Source organism: Ovis aries, chromosome 24 (genome assembly GCF_016772045.2).
Source record: "Ovis aries strain OAR_USU_Benz2616 breed Rambouillet chromosome 24, ARS-UI_Ramb_v3.0, whole genome shotgun sequence".
Lineage (NCBI taxonomy): Eukaryota > Metazoa > Chordata > Mammalia > Artiodactyla > Bovidae > Ovis > Ovis aries.
In genome coordinates, this window is record NC_056077.1 from 38,520,354 (window position 1) to 38,544,668 (window position 24,315).

At 42.2% G+C, this 24,315-nt stretch overlaps 1 protein-coding gene across 3 annotated transcripts in view; it reads left to right on the plus strand.

Annotated features, from left to right (window-relative positions):
- Positions 1 to 24,315, plus strand: part of USP42 (ubiquitin specific peptidase 42) — a 42,006-nt gene that overhangs the window by 7,894 nt on the left and 9,797 nt on the right. For all 3 annotated transcript variants that reach the window (XM_042240306.2, XM_042240303.2, XM_042240305.2), the window contains 9 exons: positions 13,988 to 14,098; positions 15,750 to 15,852; positions 16,569 to 16,636; positions 17,605 to 17,675; positions 18,806 to 18,888; positions 20,314 to 20,425; positions 21,226 to 21,366; positions 21,552 to 21,652; positions 22,719 to 22,872. In XM_042240306.2, coding sequence (XP_042096240.1) covers positions 13,988 to 14,098; positions 15,750 to 15,852; positions 16,569 to 16,636; positions 17,605 to 17,675; positions 18,806 to 18,888; positions 20,314 to 20,425; positions 21,226 to 21,366; positions 21,552 to 21,652; positions 22,719 to 22,872 — 944 coding nt within the window. The remainder of the gene's footprint in view (positions 1 to 13,987; positions 14,099 to 15,749; positions 15,853 to 16,568; positions 16,637 to 17,604; positions 17,676 to 18,805; positions 18,889 to 20,313; positions 20,426 to 21,225; positions 21,367 to 21,551; positions 21,653 to 22,718; positions 22,873 to 24,315) is intronic.

Consider the following 24,315-nt stretch of genomic DNA (forward strand, 5'->3'; position numbering starts at 1 on the left):
GCCATCACTAGTTTTCCCTCGTTATCAATGAACAAGAAACCGCACATCCGTAAAATACGCAGTTCGATGCGTCTTGACGTTTGTGCGCACCCATGAAACGACTACCACAATAATGAACTCTTTCATCGCCCCGGAAAGTCTCAGTGTGTCTTTGAAATCAGTCCTTCCAGCCCTTCCTGCCTCTCATTCCTTCCAGGCCGTGCAGCCCCTGATGGGCTTTCTGTTTTACTGCGGATGAGCTTGTATTTCCTAGAATGTCATCTATGGGGGATTACACAGTATTCATGTTCACATTGCCTGGCTTTTTTCACTCAGCACAGTCATTTCAGTATCAGTCTGTGTTGCTGCCTGTATTAGTGGTCACTTTTTATTGCTGTGTAGTATTCCACTGTATGGATCCATGTACCACAGTTTGTTTCTCCATTCACTTGTTGACGGACCTTTGGGTTATTTCCCTTTCGGGGGTCATCATAAGTGAAGCTGCTGTGAGGTTTCTGTAAGGACGTGTGTCCACTTCTTGTGGGTAAGCATCTAGAAAAGGAATGGTCTGGTCCCATAATATGGGTGCACTGCACTTTAAGACACTTCCAGACTGGGAAGAGGATTATGAGATTTCACATTCCCACTAGCAGTGAACAAAAGTTTCATTTGCTCCACATCCTCCCTGATCCTCTCTGATTTTAGCAGCTCTTCACAGGTGTGTAGTGTGATAGTATCTTTCCGTGGCTTGAGTTTGCATTTCTGTTAGTGAATAATGGTGTTGAACATCCCTCCATATGGTTCTTTCAGCAGCTGTGTGTTTGCTTTGCCCAAGGGCTTGCTCCTATCTTTGGCCTGATTTAAAATTGGATAATTCTCTTCTTGTTGAATTTTGAGAGTTCTTTATATATGCTGGATAGAAGTCCTTTATCCAGTACATGATTTGCAAATGTGATTTCTCAAACTGGAGAAAATAGCCTCTTCACACTGTCTTTCAAATAACATGTTTTATTTACTTCAGTATTTTTCTTTTCTGTTTGCTCGTATATAAGAAATCTTTGCCTAACCAAAGGTTGCAAAAATTTCCTCTGTTGCTTTTTTTAAGCAGTCTTATACTTTTAGTTTTTATGTTTAGGTCAGTGATCCATTTTGAGTTAATTTTTGTCTGTGGTGTAGAGTTCATGTTTTTCGATATGAATATCCGATTGTTCCAATGCTGTTTGTTCAAAAGATAGCCCTTTCTCCACTGAATTATTTTTGTACCTTTGTCAAAAATCGATTGATTGTATCCATATGGATCTGTTTCTGATCTGTTTTGTTACACTGATCCACTGTCTGTCTTGACTCCATAACACAGTGTCTTTTAAACACATTCTTTCTTTTATTTATTATTTGCATTTTGGACTGCGCTGGGTCTTCATTGCTGCACCGGCTTTCTCTCTTTGCAGCGAGCAGGGCCCGCTCTTTCTTGGGGTGCTAGTGCTTCTCATGAGGTGGCTTCTCATTGCAGAACACAGCTGTAGGGCCCTCTGGCTTAGTTGCCCCACAGCCTGATAACAGCAGTGTCTGGTTACTGTGTATTTAAAAGTTTTGAAACTAGGTAGCTTTTTCAACTTTGCTCTCTTTTTTTCAAAGCTGTTTTGGCTATTCTTGGTCTTTTGCATTTCCAAATTAACTTTGAAATCCGTTTGTCAATTTCTACAAAAAAAGCCTCCTGAGAGTTTGGCTAGGATCGTGTGGACTCTGTAAATCAGTCTGAGATGTACAGCGGCTAAACTGTTTTGTCTTCTGACCCACAAGCACGGTGTGCGTCTCTGTTTGTTCAGGTTCGCTTTGGTTTTTCTTAGCACTGCTGCATAGCTTTCAGTATACAAGTATAATGTGCACATCCTACAGTCGGATTTATTGCTAGGTATTTCATATTTTTGAAAGCTATTATAAATGGTAATGTATATTTTGACCTTCCAGTTTTGATTGTTTATTGCTAGAACGTAGAAATGCAGTTGACTCTTGTTTATTGATCTCGTATCCTACAAGTTTTCGAGCTCCTTGATTCTAGTATTTTCTTTTTTTTTTTAGATACAGTTACCTGATTGGTTACCCATGTGATTGCTTAGAGGCATGTCATTCAGTTGCCAGATGTTTGGGGATTTTTCAGAAATTGTCCTGCTACTGATTACTAATTTAATTCCATCGTGGTCAGAGAAGATATTTTTATTGTTTGAATCCTTTGTAACTTGAGACTTGCTTTATGCACTAGAATGTGGTTTAGTTTGTTAAATATTCCACGTGTGCTTAATAAGGATGTGTATTCTGCATTGGTTGGCGTTTCTGTAAATGCTGATTATGTTTAGTTAGTTGATAACGTTGTTAAGATAGTCTTTTATGTCTTCCCTGCTTTTCTGTCTACTTGTTCTATCAAATTTTGAGAGAGATACGTTGAAATAAAATACATGGAATAAAATTCTTATAAATAGCCTATAGTTCTTACTTTTTAATCCAGTCTTACGGTCTCTATCTTTTAATTTATTTTTTTTCTATCTTTTATTTTAGAGTGTAAATCATTTATATTTAATGAGAGTATTGATATGATTGGGTTTTTTGTTTACCATCTTGCTATTTGTCTTGTGTTTGTCCTGTATCCTTTGCTCCCTTTTTCCTCGGTTTCTGCCTTCTTTGGAATGAGTGATTATATGATATTTCCTCTACTTTACTGGCATATCTTCTCAACTTTGTTTTCTCCTTTTAGTGGTTGCTCTAGGGTTTAACACGTATCTTTAGCTTATCGCAGCCTTCTTTACAATACTGTTCCATTTTTTATGTTTCGGAAGGACTGTGTGGCAGCACACCTTGACGGCCTCTCCCTAGGAGGCGTTGGTGCTACTGTTGCCATACATTTTGTTTTTACTTATCTTGTTACCACATAGTATGTTGTGTTATTTTGCTTTAAATAAAAGTTGAAAGTTTTAAGAGGTTTGTTAAGGCTTCTTTACCAATCTTTTGTATTTTCTTACTCTTCTCATTTCCGCTGCTTTTAATTCCTCTGTGTAGATCCAGGTACCAGCTGAAATTTTCTTATGCCTGGAGGAATTCTCTTAACTGTTTTTGCTGATTTTTGTTTTGTTTTTTTATTCCTGGTCCGAAATGTCTTTGTTTTGCCTTGTTTGAAGTTAAGCTTTTTATCTTAAGGTAAGTTTAGATTTCCATGCAGTTGTAAGAAATCGCACAGAGACTTCCCACATACCCTTTCCCAGTTACCCTGAGTGGTGACGTTGCACTTCAGTCTGCAGCCAGGATATTGATACTGATCCAGTCAAGGTATGGAACATTTCCATTCCCAAGGAAATGTTTCCCTTTCATAACCAAGCCCATTTCCCTCAAGCCCCTACATCCTCCTTAATTCCTGGTAACCACTGGTTCTCAGTTATGTTATTTTGTTGTTTCAAGAATGTTGCATCTATTGAATTATATAATAGGGAATTGGCTTCTTCACTTAAGCCTAAGTCTTTGGATATTTCTTCACTTTGTTGTATATATCAATAATTTGTTCCTTTTTGTTGCTGAGTCGTATTCCATGGTATGGATGAACCACAGTTTGTTTAACCATTCATCCATTAAAGGATGTCTGGGTTGTTTCTAGTTTTGGATATTATGAATAGAGCTGCTGTAAACATTACTGTGTAGAGCATATGCCTGATCACAAGTCTGTTTCTCTGGAATAAGTGCCCAGACTGCCGTTGCTGGCTCACGAGGCAGTTGCATATTTGGTTTTAAAAGAAATTGCCTAATAGTTTCTTAGACGGCTGACCATTTTGCATTTCCACCATCAATGTTTGAAGAGTTCCGATTGCTCCTCATTGTTGCCAACATTTGATGTTGTCACTATTTTTCATTTAGCCATACTTTAATTATGCATACAATGACATCTCATTGTGGTTTTAATTTGGATTTCCCTGATGCCTAAAGGTCCTGAACTTCTCTCCGTGTGTGCTCATCATCTGTATATCCTCTTTGGTAAAATGTCTCTCTGTGTCTTTTGTTCGTTTTCAGTTGTGTTCTTTTGTTTTTCTATTGTTGTTTTCTTCTTTCTGTATTCTAGATAGTAGGTCTTTTGGGTATGTATTTCCAACATTTCCTGCCAGTTTGAAGCTTGTCTTTTTATCCCCTTACCCTTAGCAGGATCTTTCACAGAACATAAGTTTTAAATTTTGGTGAAGGTGAGTTTTTCCTTTTATGGATTGTGTTTTTGCTGTTGAGTATAAGATCTCTTTGCATAGCCCTTGACCCTAAAGATTTTCTCCTGTTGTTTGTTTTTTTTTTTTTTTTTTTTCTGAAAAGTTTTCTGTTTTACGTTTAGATATATGATCCTTTTTATGTCAGTTTGGTTTTTTGTTTGTATGTTTGTGGATGTTCATTTGCTCTTGCTCCATTTGTTGAAAAGGCTAGCTTCTTCACTGAATAGCTTTCATACTTTTGTAAAAAATCACTTGGGTGTGGGTCTGTCTCTGGGTCCCCTGTTCTGTTCTGTTAAGGTACGTATCTGACCCTCAGTATGGTCTTTTGTTATTGTGACTGTGCAGTAAATCTGGATATCAGATAGAGTGATTCCGTCCACTTACTCTTTTTCAAAATTGTTTTTCTCTATTCCAGTTCCCTTGTTTATCTATATAAATTATACAATAATCTTGTCTGTATTTACAGAAAAACTTCCTGGGATTTTGATAGAACTTTGTTAAGCCTGTATCTCAGTTTGGGGAGAATTGGCACCTTACTGTACTGACATTTCCAGTCTGTGGATGTGGTGTGCTCTTCATTTACTTAGGTCTCTGTTTTGCTTCGTCAGTGTTGCATAGTTAGCAGCATGTTTTGTTTTGTTAGTTATACATCTAATTCTTTTAATTTTTGAGGAATCAGAGGCATCACTATAATTTTGGTGTTCATCTATTTATTGCTGGTGTATAAAAATACATTTCATTCTTGTAAATTTTTGAACGTTGACCTTGCTGATTTCACTCAACAGTTCTAGGCTTTTTTTTTTTTTTTTTTTGGTGGAGTCCTTGTATTTTTCTATCTAGAGAGTCATGCCATATGTAAATAGGGGCATTTTTACTTACTTTTTACTGATCTGTATCCTTTTGTCCCTTTTCTTGCCTTATTTCACTGGCTAGAACTTCTAGCACTGTGTTGAATCTGTGATCGGAGGTGACATCCTCGCCTCATTTCTGATCTTAGGGGAAGAGCATTCAGTTTGATATTAGGTGTAGGTTTCTGGTGTATCCTGTTTATCAAGTCAGGGAAGTTCTTCTCTGTTTCTTCTTTTCCCCCTGTTTTAGCAGTTCCTGCTTTTTATCATGAAATAGTGTTGATTTTTGTCAATAGCTTTTTCTATATCAAATTGATACGATCATGTGAATTTCTTCTTTAGCTTATCATGGTGGAATATTCTGGTAGATTTTCCAATATTGAGTCAGCTTTGTATCCCAGGAATAAACTACATTTGGTCATGATGTTTAATTATTTTTATTTTTATTTTTTTTAGTTCTACCAGTTTATTGCTACCAACCCATCACCCTCCACCCTCCTGCACACATGCTCAGTCATGTAACCCCATGGACTGCAGCCCGCCAGGCTCCTCTGTCCATGGATTTTCCAGGCAAGAATACTGGAGTGGGTTGCCATTTCCTTCTCCTATTTTTGTATTTTGCTGAATTTTTATTAAGGGTTGTTACATCTGTTCATGAGATGTATCAGTCTGTAATCTTCTGTTTTTATACATCCTTTGTTTGGTTTTGGTATTAGGATAATATTAGCTTTATATGATGGGCTCGATAAAGGACAGAAATGGTATGGACCTAACAGAAGCAGAACATATTTAGAAGAGGTGGCAAGAATACACAGAAAAACTGTACAAAAAGATCTTCACGACCCAGATAATCACGATGGTGTGATCACTTACCTAGAGCCAGATATCCTGGAAAGTGAACTCAAGTGGGCCTTAGAAAGCATCACTACGAACAAAGCTAGTGGAGGTGATGGAATTCCAGTTGAGCTGTTTCAGATCCTGAAAGATGATGCTGTGAAAGTGCTGCACTCAATATGCCAACAAATTTGGAAAACTCAGCAGTGGCCACAGGACTGGAAAAGGTCAGTTTTCCTTCCAATCCTAAAGAAAGGCAATGCCAAAGAATGCTCAAACTACTGCACAATTGCACTCATCTCACACGCTAATAAAGTAATGCTCAAAATTCTCCAAGCCAGGCTTCAGCAATATGTGAACCGTGAACTTCCAGGTGTTCAAGCTGGTTTTAGGAAAGGCAGAGGAACCAGAGATCAAATTGCCAACATCCGCTGGATCATGGAAAAAGCAAGAGAGTTCCAGAAAACATCTATTTCTACTTTATTGACTATGCCAAAGCCTTTGACTGTGTGGATCACAATAAACTGTGGAAAATTCTTCAAAGGATGGGAATACCAGACCACCTGACCTGCCTCTTGAGAAACCTATATGCAGGTCAGGAAGCAACAATTAGAACTGGTCATGGAACAACAGACTGGTTCCAAATAGGAAAAGGAGTACATCAAGGCTGTATATTGTCACCCTGCTTATTTAACTTCTATGCAGAGTACATCATGAGAAACGCTGGGCTGGAAGAAGCACAAGCTGGAATCAAGATTGCCGGGAGAAATATCAATAACCTCAGATATGCAGATGACACCACCCTTATGGCAGAAAGTGAAGAGGAACTCAAAAGCCTCTTGATGAAAGTGAAAGTGGAGAGTGAAGAAGCTGGCTTAAAGCTCAACATTCAGAAAACGAAGATCGTGGTATCTGGTCCCATCACTTCATGGGAAATAAATGGGGAAACAGTGGAAACAGTGTCAGACTTTATTTTTTGGGGCTCCAAAATCACTGCAGATGGTGACTGCAGCCATGAAATTAAAAGACGCTTACTCCTTGGAAGAAAAGTTATGACCAACCTAGATAGTACATTCAAAAGCAGAGATATTACTTCGCCAACAAAGGTCTGTCTAGTCAAGGCTATGGTTTTTCCAGTGGTCATGTATGGATGTGAGAGTTGGACTGTGAAGAAAGCTGAGCCCCGAAGAATGGATGCTTTTGAACTGTGGTGTTGAAGAAGACTCTTGAAAGTCCCTTGAACTGCAAGGAGATCTAGCCAGTCCATCCTAAAGGAGACCAGTCCTGGGTGTTCATTGGAAGGACTGATGCTGAGGCTGAAACTCCAATACTTTGGCCACCTCATGCGAAGAGTTGACTCAATGGAAGAGACTCTGATGCTGGGAGGAATTGGGGGCAGGAGGAGAAGGGGACGACAGAGGGTGAGATGGCTGGATGGCATCACCAACTCGATGCACATGAGTTTGGGTGAACTCCGGGAGTTGGTGATCGACAGGGAGGCCTGGTGTGCTGTAATTTATGGGGTCACAAAGAGTTGGACACGACTGAGCGACTGAACTGAACTGAGCTTTATAAAATGTGTTTGGGATATGTTAACTCCTATTTTTTGGAAGAGATTGTATAGAATATTGATGTAATTTTTTATATAAACATTTAGTGTAGAATCCATCAGTGAAAATAACTTTGGCCTTGAGATTTCTTTTTTGAGGGAGTTTTAAAGTTGCAGATTTAATTTCCTTAGTAAGTATAGGGCTATTCAGATTATTTTATTTTCGATGGGTTATGATAATTCCACTTTTTTGAGGAGTTAGTCCATTTCTCCTAAGTTGTCAAATTTAGATGAGTCAAGTTAATTACAGAATATGTTTATATATATTCTCTTGTGTTTCTTTTGATGTCTGCAGGGTCTGTGTTGATTTACTTGTTTTTGTTTCTGATATTGTTACAAGTGTAAATTTCCCTTTGGACACTGCTTTAGCTGTGTCTCCAAACTTTTGATACGTTGTCTTTTCAGTTTTTATTTTAACCCTTTGAACCAGGGGTTGTTCAGAAGTGTTACTCAGTTTCCAGGTATTTATAGACTTTCTTGTGTTCTCTCTCTGTCTCTCACTGATTTTTAGCATTTTCCATTCTGTACTTTTTATGATTTCTGTTGTCTTATTTTTTGAGGTTTGTTTGTGGCCCAGGATATAGTCTATCTTGGTGTATGTTCTGTGAGCCCTTGAAACACACGTGTTGGGTGGGGTATTCTATAAATGTTGATGGAATCTCTTTGGCTCTTGGTGTTGTCGAGTTCTTGCTGGTTTTCTGGTTAATTGTTCAGTTGTTGACAGAAGGATGTTGAGGTTTCCAGCTCTAGGATTTCTGTATATCCATTTTCAGTCCTGTCAGAGTTTGATTCATGTACTTTTCAGCTTTGTTGTTTGGTACAAACACGTTTAGGATTGCTTTTTCTTTCTGAAGGACTGATCCTTCATCTAATGTCCTTTTCTCTGACAGCTTTCTTTGCTCTGAAGTCTGTTCTGTCTGCCGTTAACATAGCCATTCCTGCTTTCTTTGGGTTAGTGTTTGCATGACATGTATTTTTCCATCTTTTTCTTTGAGCCTGTTTGTCTCATTACATTTGAAGTGAGTTTCTTACAGGCAAAATAGTTGGATCATGTTTTTAAATCTGCTTTGTTAGTTTAGATCTTTTAATTAGTATATTTATTAATATTTAAGGTAGTCATTTATACATTAGGACTCAAGTTTACCATTTTGTATTTTGTTTTCTGTTCAGTTATTCGTTTGTCCTATCTCTCTGCCTACCTGTGGGTTACTTAAGTATTTTAAACTTTTGTTTACAGTTTGTTTTCGTGTTTATGTTTTTGAGTAGCTCTCTTTATATAGTCTTTTTAGAGGTTCCTCTGGGCTTACATTATTTATAGCTTTCAACAGTTTACTAATGTTGTCATTTTACCGATTCAAGGGAAATGTAGAAACTTCACTTTTTGTCTCCTTTATTCTTCCCTAGTTACCATGTAATTAAATATTTCCTTTACGTACGTTTAGAACCACATTTAGAGACAGTGTTATAATCCTTATTTCAATTGTCACATAATTTAGAAAACCCAAGAGAAGGAAAATGTATTTATCTACAGGCGAGAAGGCGATGGCGCCCACTCCAGTGCTCTTGCCTGGAAAATCCCATGGACGGAGGAGCCTGGTAGGCGGCAGTCCATGGGGTCGTGAATAGTCGGACACGACTGAGCGACTTCACTTTCACTGTTCACTTTCATGCACTGGAGAAGGAAATGGCACCCCACTCCAGTGTTCTTGCCTGGAGAATCCCAGGGACGGGGGAGCCTGGTGGGCTGCCGTCTGTGGGGTCGCACAGAGTGCGACTGAAGCGACTTAGCAGCAGCAGCAGCATATTTTTGATCACTATGTTTTTTTCTTCCTTCTTGATGTTCCAGGGTTGCTTTAAAAAAAACAACCAAAAACCCAAATCGCTTCCTTTTCGTTTAGAGCTTCTGACCTAGGGAAGGCGCTCCTGAAGTCGTTCTTTCAGGTGAGTCTGCAGGTGACAGATTCTCCGCGTTCTGCTTCACTTGGAAGCGTCTCGATTTCATCGTCTTCCTGGAGGACCTTTCCCCTGGCCATAGGATTCTGGGCTTACAGTCCCTTTCTTTAAGGACTTGAACATTTGTGTGCGACTTCCTCTGTCCTCCATGGTTTTGGGTGTGAAATCCGTTTCTAGTCAAGTTTTCCCTTACAGGTGAGGTGGTGTTTTTCTGCCACTACTTCCAAGGTGTTTTTCCGTGTCTTTAGTTTTCACAAGTTGGATGTGACGTGTCTTGGTGTCTATTGCTCTGCTCTTTTTCCTGTGTGGTCTCTGCAGCGCGTCTTGAATTACATCTTTTGCCAAACCTGGGGCAGTTGCCGCCTCCGTCTCTTCCACTCTGCACCCAGTCTCCCCTCTGCCCTGCTTCTGGGGCTCTGGTAGTGCGTGTGCTGGACCTTCTGTGAGAGTCCCACGGGGCCCTGGCTCGGCCTCCTGTCTCTCCCAGTCCGCTTTTCTCTTGCTCAGAGTACGTGAGTTCTGCTGTTCTGCGCACGGGTTTCCTGGCGCTTTCCTCGGTCAGTTCCATTCTTCTGCTTAGCTCGTCCACAGAGCTTCTTACTTGGGTTACTGTGCTTCCATTCCTAAAATTTCCGTTTGGTTCTTTCTTTCTCTCATTTCTTTGTTGAGTCTTTCTACGTTGCTTTGGTTGTTTCTAGTATATCCATAACTGCCTGTTGAGGCATTTTTGCCGTGGCTGCTTTAGAACCTTTGTTAGATAACTCTAACATGTCTTCTTATCTTAGGGTTGGCATCTATTCACTGTCTTTCATTCACCTCTCCAGCACTCAGAAATTCTTGGCTCTTAGCACAATGAGTGATTTTCGGTTGAAAGCTGGACATTTTTGTATTATGCTGTAAAATACTGGCTCTTATCTGGCCTGTGTTTTGGCTGGCTTTCTCTTGACACCATTCTGGCAAAGGAGGAAATATTAGGTGGAGATAGAAGTCCAGACTCCACAGTTGACATCCGAGGTGGGGGTTGGGCTCCACGTTCTTGCTGGATGGGGGTGGGGGTTTCCACTCCCTCCCACTGGCCGACGGCGAGAGTCCTGCTTCCGACGCTACCCAGTGGGAAGCTGGGCAGATGCTTCTTTCTCTCCCTCTCTCTCTTTCTTGAGGTATAATTCATTACAGTGTTACATGTTGTTGTTCATCACTAAGTTGTGACCAATTCTTTGTGACCCCACGGACTGCAGCACCCCCGGCTTCCCAGTCCTTTACTGTCTCCCTAAGCTTGCTCACATTCACGTCCTTTGATTTGGTGATGCCATCCAGCCATCTCACCCTCTGTCGTCCCCTTCTCTCACTGCCCTCAGTCTTTCCCAGCATCAGGGTCTTTTCTGAGTCAGCTCTTCGCATCAGGTGCCAAAGTCGTAGAGCTTCAGCTTCAGCTCAGTCATTCCACTGAATATTCAGTGTTGATCTCCTTTAGGACTGACTGGTTTGATGCAGTCCAGGGGACTCTCAGGAGTCTTCCACAGCATCACAGTTCAGAAGCATCAATTCTTTGGCGCTCAGCGTTTACCAGGTGTACAGTATAGTGATTCCCAGTTTTTAAAGGTTATGCTCCATTTATAAGCACATTTATTATAAGATACTGGCTATATTTCCTGTGTTGCACACTATCCTTGCAGCTTATTTTACACCATAGTTTGTACTTGTTAATCTCTTACTGCTGTCACGCCCTCCCCGTCTCTCTCCCCGCAGGTAACCACTGATTTGTTCTCTGTAGCTGAGTATGTTACCTTTTTGCTGTTCACTAGTGTGTTGTATTTTTTGATTCCACATGTAAGTATTACCATAGCAGCATTTGTCTTTCTGTGTCTGACTTACTTAAATTGAGCGTAATATGGAGGGATGCTTCTTTACTACTGGGTTTGGAGGTGGAAGTCCAGGCCCCTCTTTGGATCTCACTGATGTGAGGTGGGGGTGTGGTTTGTTATCACTCAGCATGGATGAAAGTTCCCATTCCTGATCTGCTTTTTTTTAACACTACGCCAGAAGCTTTCACTGTGGCGTCGTTCCCTGCTTTTATTGCTATTTCCAGGTTGGTGGCTTCTTCTGCTCCAAGTCAGAAATATATGAAGCAGAAAGCAACCCAGAAAACTCACCGCCGTGTCATTCTTTGGGCTCTGAAACTGTTACTGGGTCTCTTTGTCTCTACCTTTCCCAGCTTTCTTATGTCTGTTCCATATGCAATGGCCAGAGGGTGTTTGTTGTCGTTGTTCTTAGCGGGAGGAATAGGAAGAAGTACCGCCAGTGCATCTGAGACGTTCAGCTGTGTTTCTGGAAGATGTCCTCCTGGGGTGTGGAAGTCCTGTGCTGACATCCTTCTCTTTACACGTGAGAGTTGGCGCCCTGCTGCCGTCTCTTGCATCGCTTCTCACAAGTCTGTTGCCAGTTGTACCTTTGTTCTCATATACACCATTTATTTCCACTTGCTTTAAAGTTTTGATTTTTATCACTGTTACAAGTAGCCTTCTGTCTGGGTTTTGTTGAAGTTGTTAGATCTGTAAATTTACTCTTTGTGTTTGTATGCCTTTTTAGTCATTTAAGAAAATGTTTATTATAATTGTGCTAAGTCACTTCAGTTGTGTCCAACTCTTTGTGACCCTGGGATCCTCCAGGCAGTAGTGGCGTGGGTTGCCATGCCCTCCTCCAGAGGATGTCCCCAACCCGAGGGCCAAACCTGTGTGTCTCACAGCTTCTGCACTGGCAGACAGGTTCTTTACCGCTAGCATCACTTGGGGAGCCCCCAGTATTTATTCACATTAATAAATTAACATTTATAACAATTACTATAGTTACTATATGGTTAACTACTGTACATGTCTGTTAATTTGGGAGGGTCAGTTTTATGAATTTTAATACAGGTATCAGTTCAGTTCAGTTCAGTCACTCAGTCGTGTCCGACTCTTTGCAACCCCATGAATTGCAGCACGCCAGGCCTCCCTGTCCATCACTATCTCCCGGAGTTCACTCAGACTCAACCGAGTCCGTGTTGCCATCCAGCCATCTCATCCTCGGTCGTCCCCTTCTCTTCCTGCCCCCAATCCTTCCCAGCATCAGCATCTTCTCCAGTGAGTCAACTCTTTGAGTGATAGGTTCATGTAAACCAGCACCTCAGTCAGAATGCACAACTGTTCTGCCGCTCTTAAGAAAAAACTGCCTTGTGCTGTCCCTTTGAAAACAGTCATTTCTTAAAATATTTGTCCTGTCTCTTCTTCTTCAGACTCCAATTACATGTGTACTGGGGACAGCTGGAAGTAGCCCCATAGGTCACTGATACGCTGTTTTGTTCTTGTTATTTTGAGAGGTGTTTTTTGTTTTTTTTTGAGGTTTGTGTTTCATAATAGATAACTTCTGCCACTAAGTCTTCAAGTTTGCTGATCTTTCCTTCTTCCTAATCCGTTAGTAAATCTACTTGTTGTGTTTTTCATCTCAGAAATCCTACCTTTCATCTGTAAAGTAGATTTGGTTTTATTTCCGTGTCTCTCCTTAACATACCCTTGCTTTTTTCTACATCCTTGAGCATAGAAATATATATATAATGTCTTTTTTATTGTCCTTGTTTTTGAGGACATTCCCAGGTCTATTTCTGTGTCATTTCCAGGTCTATTTCTGCATCATTTCCGGGTCTATTTCTGCTTATCTGCTCCCTGTTATTGGTCTTTTCTGCATTATTGCGTGCCTTGTACTCTTCAATTACAATTTTATGTTGCTGGGTGCTAGGTTTTCTTTTTATTCCTGTGAATATTTTTGAGCTCTACTCTGGGACACAGTAATGTTAACTGGAAACAGTCTGGACCTTTTGAGACTTTAAAAGCTTGGTTAGGCAGGACTGAGCCACCTTTAGTTTTAGGCGTTTCTTGAATTCAGTGTAATTGACTTTTGGGGCCACATAATTCTTTATGGTAGAGGCTGCTGACTGTAGGCTGTGGAACAGCATTTGTGATCTCTATCCACTAGATGCCAGTAGCACCACTTAGTATGCGCTAAGGTGGTTTTCATATTTTTAAAAAGCTGTTAAAAAATTACAACAGAGACCTTTGTATGTGGAAAAGCTAGAACACTTGAGATTTTGAAAGGAGACATTCCTTTACTGTTTGAGACAAATGGTAGCATAAGGAAAAAAACTTCTAATTTCTCTAGTATAGACAATAGTTAAGAGCACAGGCTTCGAAATTAGAAGGGTATGATTTGAGCCCAATTATGTGCCTGCCCCTTCATCACTGTTTGGCATTGGGCAAATTTTTAACTCTCTGAGCCTCAGTTTCCTTTCTTGTAAAATAGAGCCAATATATATTTATCACTTAGGTTTGTTGGAGAATTAAATGGAAACGAGTAAAAGTATATAGCTCAATAACAGGACACATAGTTCCGCTATCCTTGTTTCAGGAGTGTGCTTGTGTTATCTGTAATACCCTTGATGTACATATGGTGTCATGTTTTGCTAACTTGGAGGATTCTCATCTGTTATCTTTCAGGTCATGCAGAAGGATTTTGCATGATGTGTACAATGCAAGCACATATCACCCAGGCACTCAGCAATCCTGGGGACGTTATCAAACCGATGTTTGTCATTAATGAGATGCGGCGTAAGTATCCTCTCTAGTAGTTCATATGAATATTTGTTAGCCAGTTGCTCTAAATGATCTGACTTGTAAATGATGAGCTCCTTGGGTACTGCAGCAAACAGTTTATTGTGTATGAATATGTCTTTAACGAATAACAGTTTTTTAGCAAACCATTTACCATGTAAAAACATTTTGAAACCTAAAGCAAAAGATGACAGTAGAGTAAAGAAGGTGGTATTCAGTTTGATATATAAACAAATTAAAAATTATAAAACCCTCAAATTTGTTAATAAAATTGATAACTTTTGCAGCATTTTCCCTAGATATTTGGGTTTCTATGCTGAGTAATACTAACTCTAAATATTGTCCCACCGATTTCTTTAGATAGTTTTCAGTTAGCTTTAACTCAATGCATAAGTATTACACTATACATAGTGACAGGAATTATCAAAATAAAGTTAATTATATTCTTAAAGAACATTTTATACTCAGAAGTTAGCAGATTTGTGGATAAATTTCACAAGTTTCTATATAATTTTTAATGACTCTAAAATCTCCTCTTGCATTATAATGATTCTGATAGGTTGCATGAGATTTTTTATGCACTTTCTGCATGATTTTTGCAGTAAGCTTTTGTATTATCTTAATTAACTGAGTTGGAATAAAAAATGCTTACAAATAAAACAAAAACCTGACTCTTAATCTGGTATCTAGCTGGGTAATTGTAGGGGTGGATAATTACACAGTGACAATTTATAATGCTTTTGCCTAAAAAGCTGCTGAGGATGAAGAAGATCTTGGCCTTTGGTGCTATTAACAGGCTGGGGAAGACCATGAACGTTTTTTTTAAACATTGCTGGATCTTATCGAAATTTCAGCCAGGGGTGATTTTGTTTGTTGAATTACATGTGTGTATTATATATACTGGTATGCACATGAATACACACACGCACACATACATGGCAGACATAATTAATTTTTTTAAACCTAGTTCTTTAAGAGAACGCTATTGGTGTGTGTATGTACATACATCTACAGACATACACCCCCCCAACTCTAGATATACATGGTTAAATAATGAAATTGTCATTTTTGTAGGTCAGAATTTGTGGAATGTGGTCAATTTCATATGATTCAAGTTAATACATATCTATATATTCGCATAAAATTGTATGTATATTTATGCTTCTGTATTGTTTTTCGTTGTCATTTTGGCTTGTGGTATTTAGTCAATTAGAAATAGGACTGAAATGTTACTGTGCAGTGGAGAATATGATATGTTCTCTAGGTTATTGGGATGGAATTAGATAGGTTCACACTCTGTGTTTTATATAGATTCTCTTAGGGAATTCTCACACCCAAGTTAAGATATGTGCACTAACATAACATTTGAGACAAAAATTTGAAACAATAACAGCTAAAGTTGAGTTTATTCAAGAATCATTTTATTGCTGAAGACAGAGTCTCTGGGTTCTCAGAAACTCCAGCCCATGTGGGCGTTTAGTGGTCTGTAAGGCTCATCCTAGCTGTTCTCAGGGGAAACTTATTAATGCTATTTCCTCATAAAATAGTTATCTAACCAGTATACTGTCATAAGATACAATCAAGGGGAAGTACAGCATGGGCGTATGATAGGTGGTGATAAGGCTTTGTCTTTCCTCAAACTCTACAGGTATAGCCAGGCACTTCCGCTTTGGAAACCAAGAAGACGCCCACGAATTCCTTCAGTACACTGTTGATGCTATGCAAAAAGCATGCTTGAACGGCAGCAATAAGTGAGTCCGCAGCATCAGTCGCCCCCGCCCCCACCCCGGCCGCCCCGCTGGCACGGCCTTCCTGGAGGGGTGTCTTCCTGGAGGGCTGCCCGCTCCCTGTCAGTTTCACCTTTTGACTTTGTGCTGCCTCTTCCTCAAGTGGTTTGCCTTGCTTTAAAATGGTTGAAATTTTAAAAGGTGTGCTTTCTGTCTCTAGCCTTTGAAATCTGTGTATGTTCCCTTTGTCATTGGGGTCAGTTACCAGTCCCTGCAGTTTCTTCTTTAAAATCTAAACGTGGGCTCAGGGGAAGGGTGGAGAAACAGACAAGTCGTGGCCCACTTGCTGTTGCTTTGACACCCCCGCAGGCCTGCGTTCCCTTCCCGCGGCCGAGGACCGGGCTCTCAGTGTCTGGAGGGTACTGGGCTGCAGAGCAGGGTCCTCACGCTTGGGTCCCAGTCCTGCTCTGGGCGACTGCCTCTTGCTGCCTGCTTCGGGGCCAGAGTCCTGCCCTGATTTACGAATCCCTTCTTAATACCGTCCGACCACTTCTCCTCCTTGCCCCAGATGTGTCTTTGATTGGGCAGGGCTGTTCTTTCGCTGTCTCCATATTGTGCGGCTTTCTTGCATGAATTGTCGTTCTTTTATGGATGTACATGATTTTAGCATCAGTTACAGCATCTCTTATTTTTGCAGAACGCTTCTCTCATCTCACTCTTTGTTTTTTTTTTTTTTTCAGATTGGACAGACACACCCAGGCCACCACACTTGTCTGTCAGATATTTGGAGGCTACCTAAGATCTAGAGGTAAACTCTTGGTTTTAAAGGTTGATAATTGTGATCTGGCATGTGGTGTAAAAGGATGCAAGGGCTCCGAAAGGGTTAAGGGGCCCGTGTGTCTCCGTGCCGGCCCAGGCTCCCATCCCCCATCCTCCGTCAGCCCCTGGCCCAGCTTGTGGTTATCCGCCCAACAGCTTCTTGTGCGTGAACAGCCTGGGTTCTTTTCACAGTGGAAGCTTTCTGGCGTTTTCCGCACATGCAGGTCTAACACAGCCTTTCCCTGTTGCAGGAGTGTTCTGTTTATTTCACTCCCACCAGGGAACTTTTAGGTGGTTTCTAGTTTTTTTTGTTGTTGTTATCACTAGTGCTTTATTCGGAGAAGGCAATGGCACCCCACTCCAGTACTCTCGCCTGGAAAATCCCATGGACGGAGGAGCCTGGTGGGCTGCAGTCATGGGGTCGAGAAGAGTCGGACACGACCGAGCGACTTCACTTTCACTTTTCACTTTCATGCATTGGAGAAGGAAATGGCAACCCACTCCAGTGTTCTTGCCTGGAGAATCCCAGGGACGGGGAAGCCTGGTGGGCTGCCGTCTGTGGGGTCACACAGAGTAGGACACAACTGAAGTGACTCAGCAGCAGCAGCAGCACTTTATTGAGCACCCTTGTCTACACAGACCTTTATATGTGTAAAAGTGTACGCACATGTGATAATTAGAATTTCTGTATCAAAGGATATGTGATTTCAAATTCTGATTTTGCCATATTGTTCTTCGAAGAGGTTATACCAGTTTACACTCCAGCCAGCAGCATACATGGACCAAGTTAGTGGCTCCCAGTGTGTAGTAGGAGCACGTTTTGCCCGGTCTGATAGGCGAGAAAAGTACCTTACGGCTTTTGTTTTGTAAATGTGTGTGTGTGTTCTGTCATTTCAGGAGTTGATACTGCCATGCTGATTATACTTTCTTATCTTTTGTGTTTTATTTTTATTTCAGTCAAATGTTTAAATTGCAAAGGTGTTTCAGATACTTTTGATCCCTATCTCGATATAACTTTGGAGATAAAGGTAAGTTTGGTATTTGTGGTAATAGTCAAGTTAAACAAAAATTAGTCATAATTTATTTATAGTTTATTTATTTATAGTTCTTTTACAGTTTAGACTACACTTGTTAGAGAATATGAATTGAAAGCTTTAATACGCTAAGACTTCATTAGAGGAGCTTATTGAAACTTTGTATTAGGCATCATAAAAAACTTAGAACATTTAATAATTTTATTAAATGTTTGACCTTTATTAACATTAAAGGGTTAATGTTTATTAACCCTTTGACCTTTAATCTTAATAAAACCAGATTATGATATCAATATCAGCCAAATTTAGGTGGTGGTTATTCTTTAGAAACTGTTTTTTGCTTCTTGCATTTTCTGAGCTCTCCCATTTTTTGTTGTCTGAAGCTTTTGTTTTTCTGATCTCAAGTGTGATACACGCTAACGATAAAAATGAGAAACACTTCAGAGACATGTGTGAGCCTGTCCCCCGGAATGAACACTTGTTAACAGTTTGATATAAACTGTTCCAGAGTGTTGTCTGTTTACTGTTTACACTGACGGGATTACACCTTCAGTCTGTTGGGCCACTTGCTATTTTCATTGCGTTTTGCTTGGGCCTGCCGTGTGTCGTGCTTCAGCCAATTTACATGCCTATTTCCTTCCTGGTAGATACTTTGATTTTGTTCCTGTTTTATGCTACTGTAAATAATGCTGCAGTGGGCGACCTCTATTTGTTGTTTTGGCCACACTGTGTGGCTTGTGGGATCTTAGTTCCCCGACTAGGGATCGAACCCGGGCCCTTGGCAGTGAAAGCACAGAGTCCTAATTACTGGGCCACCAGGGAATCCCCTGCTCTTTTTTTTTAATTGGGGGTGGGGAGGGCAATAACTCGGTGTGTACATGTGTAAAACTGAACACCATAATGAAAAAAGTTTCTTTTTACATAAAATTTGCGCTTGGCTTTGCCCTTGGAGTCCCCTTTCCCCTCTGCCGACAAGCGAAGTGCGTGGTCATTTCTTTTCACACCAAGTTTGCACTTTTTCAGCCAAGTTTGCGCTTGGCTTTACCCTTTGGAGCCCCCTTTCTTCTTTTTGCTGACAAGCAGCAGTGCGTGGTCACGTGCTGTTGGTGCTCTTCTGTCCCCAGGCTGCTCAGAGTGTCAACAAGGCATTGGAGCAGTTTGTAAAGCCGGAACAGCTCGATGGAGAAAACTCATACAAGTGCAGCAAGTATGATGGTGGTGCTGGTGGGCAGGGCAGTGGGGAGGCTTGGGGTGAAAGCGTTTGGCCTGTCTGCCTGACCAGCAAGGTTCCTGTTAGCTTCCAGGACCATCTGGGAAGACCCTGGCTCTGTTCCCCGAGGGCCGGGGCACCGAGTGTTAACACTCCTTAGACTCGGGGGAGGCGGGTCCTCACTCCTAGGGAGCTGGGTGGAGGGGAGGGGTAAGACCATCCACACGTTAGTGCCCCCGCGTGTGAAGGTGGCTGGGGTGGCGCATGTATGTCGAGCAGCATCTCCAGGGACCCCGGCGTGAAGGGTTGGGGTGGGTGGTGCATCGCTCTCTCTCAGAGCAGTCAAGGCTCTCTCCTTCTCATGGTGGTTTCCCAGGATTGGGGCAGTACCTGCCAGAATCCTCAAGTTTGAGGCATTCTGTAATGTTTCCCCGTGAAGTCAAGAGGGCCTGTTTTAAGAAAGCCCTGTTTCTTGTGGTTTAAGTAGATGTTCGCTTGAAGTCAGGTAATATGGGTAAGCGTTGTTACTGAGTAGGGCCAGACCTCAGGGATAGCCACGGGTTTGGTTCCAGACCAGCACAATAAAGCGAATCTTGAAATAAAGTGAGTTGCATGAATTTTTTTGTTTCCCAGTTTATAGAAAAGTTACGTCTACCTTATACCGTAGTTTTTAAGTGTGCAATAGCATTACATCTAAGAAACAGTGTACAAACCTTAATTTAAAAATACTTGTTTAAAAATGCCAAAGTAGCTAGAGGAGTAACAGCAAAGGTCACTGATCAGAGATCATCATAACAGATACAGTAATAGTGAGAAAGCCTGAAATACTGCAGGAATTACCAAAATGTGGCACAGAGACCTGAAGTAAGCACGTGCTTTTAGAAGGATGGCCCAGTAGACTTGCTCCACGCAGGGTTGCCGCAAACCTTCAACTTGTGAAAAATAGAGTATCTTCAAAGGGCAGTAAAATGCGGTGCCTGGGTTCATTGTTTCGGGGAGAAGGCCCCCTTTCCTCCTAAGACCAGAGGGATGCTTCCTTTGTTTTAAACCTCACGGACGTTTCTAGTATTTACTTGCTTCTGTATCTGGGCTTTGTTTTCACAGAGTTCTTCTACCAGCCAGTTTTTCAGTTTGTTTTGAATTAAGAGAAACTTCTACAAATCTAATTTTTAAGGTGTCAGTGGCCTGACATTTCAGAACTGCCCTGTGGCTTTCATTCATGCTAATTAAGCCATCTCTCAAATTTCAAATTTTAATTTTTTCACTGTTGGATGAAAAGGGTGGTATTTCTCATCCAGTACCCTTCTTTTGGAAACTTAATTTAGACTGTTTCAGAGAAATAACAAGGGTAAGACGAAAAAACAAAAAATAACCAACCCACGTTAATCTTCTTAAACATCTGTTTTTGTTTTTTTTCCCAAGGTGTAAAAAGATGGTTCCAGCTTCAAAGAGATTCACTATACATAGATCTTCTAATGTTCTTACACTTTCTCTGAAACGTTTTGCAAATTTTACTGGTGGAAAAATTGCTAAGGTAGGTAGATAACGTTATTAACAACTGTTTTATGCTGAGCCTTTCAAGGCTTAACTGTCCAGCAGCTACATGGAATTTTTATTACCTGATGTTCTAAGTTCTTCCAGCACTTGTTAGTAGAATAAAATGTCAAAGAACTGCGCTCAAAGTTTGATATATGTGTTTACAGAGTGTGTGTGTTCTCGTCTGTATCCCTTAGCTGGCTAGACTTTCTGAAGGTCACAACTGGTGCTTGTTATCCACGTTTGGGCGTCATAGTCAGTGAAGGTGCTGAGCGTTGAGGGAACGCTTTTGGCATTTCAAGTCCAAAGATTTCCTAGCCTGACCTTGCCATTCCTTCACCAGAGCTTGTTTTCTTGTTTATTCATTTGTTTTCTGATTGGTAGTATACTGACCTTTCCCATTTTCTTCCCACTTTCTGAAACTGAAAGTGGTCAGAAATCCAGTAACACTTGGAAGAAATAACCTGCTCCTGAATTGTTAAAAATAAGCGATGACTTCAAGTCCAGACTTGTGATTGTTAACTGTCTGCTTTGATGGGTTTGGAGAATTCACATAGTCTGGGTCCTTACTTGCGTAAAGAAAGAAGAATATGGCGGGACTGCAGTCAACACACTTAGAGTCAGGCGCACTCCGGGTTAGACCTGTCTTCTGAAATGAGGCCACGGGTGTTGGGTCCCTGCTGGAGCACCGTAAGGCGCCCTGCTCCGTGAGCCTCCTGCCCTGCGCTGCGTGTGTGGACGGGATGATCTGCACCTTCAGAGATGACGTGCCTTTTATCTCTCTTCATACTTGTGTAGGATGTGAAATACCCTGAGTATCTTGATATTCGACCGTACATGTCTCAGCCAAATGGAGAGCCGATTATTTATGTTTTGTATGCAGTCCTGGTACACACTGGTTTTAATTGCCATGCTGGCCATTACTTCTGCTACATAAAAGTAAGTTGTGTGGGTTTTGTTAATTACTCTATGTACAGTACACTGTAAGATACCACTGGCATTCTTGGGAGGGAAGGGGGCCTTTTCCAATTGATGTGTGGTAGCCCCCTTTTCTTACAGGTCTCTGGATTGGGGTTCCCCATGTACCTGATCGAATCTAGTATCTTTTGTTGGCTGTCTTACAGGCTAGCAACGGCCTCTGGTACCAAATGAATGACTCCATCGTGTCTACCAGTGATATCAGATCGGTACTCAGCCAGCAAGCTTATGTCCTCTTTTATATCAGGTATTGTCGGGAAAGTGCACTTCCACCTTTTCTGTTAAGTCAGAAAGAGCGCTTCACTTCATCAGCATGCTTAGATTCCATTGTTTGGTTAAACAGCATCTTGATGGTGGGGAGAGTGAAGAAGGTGTGTTTGGGAGTGGGCCATGCGTTCACTGTAGCTCCCAGCTCTTCGGCAGGTTAAAGAAATTCACAGAAGAAGGGACGGGAGTAGCCACAGAGGGCTTCTGCTGCTGGCAGCAAACCAGGTGGGCTGGCGGGCCGGGGAGTCAGTGAGCAGAGGCCCCGTAAGGGGACTTCTGAGTACCCAATGTGGTCATCTCTCAGCCCCGGGCAGCAGCAGCCAGCCACACCCCTGGCCAGGCCCGGGCCTGCCCCGCCTGCTGCTGCGTGTTACCGATTCCATAATTCCTTCTGGAGATGTGGGGCCTTGGGGCAGTCTGATGAATGCTCCAGGGTATATCCATTGGTAGTAACTGGAAATTCAGAACATCCTGAAATTGCCAACAATAGCAGATCACATAAATGGTAGCGTGTGCATGTCACGAAATACAATGCAACTGTTGAAAGTGGTTTTTACGATGTTTTTAAAATGCTCTGAGAAATTGCTCTATATATGGAGGATAAGCAGTTTGAAATTTTACACGCTGATGTTGAGATCAGTCCAGGCTAAAGCCTGGAGGAAAATCCACAAAATCTGGATAGCAGGTTCCTTGAAGGGGTGAGGGGAGGCAAAGTGTCTTTGTTTCTTTCTAACTTCTCAGGATAGCACAGATCTTTCTAAGTGATATGTATTTAGAATTAGAAAAATGGAAAACAAAAGAAAAGTAGCTTTAAAAAAATTACCACTCCCCCAAAAAAAACCCTTTCAGCTAGAATACACAGATATCAGATGAGAATCCACAGTGACCCTTTGTGTGCTGACCTGAGCTCCAGTGCCAGCCTGGGCCGGGCCGGGACTGTGTGCACTTCCCCAGGTCGAGTCTCCTATTGCCAAGGGTGGGGTGTGCGTGAGCTCTTTGGGGAGGTGTCCCGTGTTACCCTGAGCACTGTTACTCTCTGTCCCCAGGTCCCATGATGTGAAAAATGGAGGTGAACTTACTCATTCCGCCCACAGCCCTGGCCAGTCCTCGCCCCGCCCGGTCATCGGTCAGCGGGTTGTCAACAGCAAACAGGCAGCCTCGGGATTCATAGGCCCCCAGCTCCCCTCGCACATGATGAAGGTAACCCTCCCGAGCAGAGCTTCCAGCCCTCTACTTAGTGGCACAGTGGTGGCCTGACCTCCTGCACAGCTGAGTGTCGTATCCACAAAAGTGGATTCAGGCCATTTAGTATAAAATACTTCAAACATAGGGGACATCTCTGAGGACGTACAATGTGATCCAGAAGGAAGCAGGGGTGTGAGTCTGTCTAAACACTGGGGACTTGATCTCCCACCCTGGACTCCGTTCACTTTATGGAGTACATATTGAGGGGTTCTTGATTCATGCTGGCCTCCAGGAGAGAGATGGTTGTACAGAAAGAACACTTCCATTGCCTCCGTTTAGCCCTTTCAGGGGTGTGACATTTTCTGCCTGCCGTCTGGCTGGGCCCAGTCACACCCCTGAGGGCTGCTCAGAGCGAGTGGAGAGTATGTTGTCTGGTTCCTGTGACATCGGCATCCTCAGCGGAGGCCTGGCTTTTGCTTGACATAAATGTTCAAACTGCAGACATGTTGGAATAGCCTGTACACACCGTGGAAGAGTCCTGCCACCCGTGCTGTCGTGTCATAACGGCCTTTCAGTTTGACAGGGAGTCACAGCCTCAGTGCTGTAGGGAGCTGGACAGGCAGCAGGTCCTGTGCTGGGCTCGGCCTGAGTGATGTGGGACAGACCAGCTGCAGAGCACCTGCCCTGTGTGGAGGGGCCGCTGCTGTTGGCTTGTCAAGAGATGTTTTTGTTTAACTATGAAGCCTTCCCTTGTAGCTCAGTCAGTACAGAATCTGCCTGCAGTGCAGGAGAGCCGGGTTCGATCCCTGGGTCGGGAAGATCCCCTGGAGAAGGAAATGGCAACCCACTCCAGTATCCTTGCCTGGAAAATCTAATGGACAGAGGAGCCTGGTGGGCTGCAGTCCATGGGGTCTCAAAGAGTCGGGTACAAATGAGCGGCTAAAACTTCCGGTGTGAAAGTGAAAGTCACTCAGTTGTGTCCAACTCTTTGAGACCCCATGGACTGTATACAGTCCATGGAATTCTCCAGGCCAGAATACTAAAGTGGGTAGCCTTCCCCTTCTCCATAGGCTCTTCCCAACCCAGAGATTGAACCCAGGTCTCCCACACTGTAAGCGGACGCTTTATCAGCTGAGCCATTATCCAGTGGTAAAGTTAGCAACTAATTCAGATACTTAAGAAAACATTTTGAAGGCCAAACAAAGTTCCTCTATGAGGCAGAATTCACCCATGACCACCGGTGTGCAACTTCTGGATTTTAGCAGCAAAAGCTGGGATGTGGAGCGAAAGAACTACTCAAGTAAGGGTGGGAGGTCACAGAGGCAGAGATGGCTAAGTGAGCGTGTCCGGCCACGTGACTGTCGCAGCATTCCTGGGGCCTTGGGAAGTCCCCGGGGCTGGCCTCCTCCTGCCTGAACTGCCAGGGGCTCCCAGAACCACAAAGGAGAACCTGTTTTT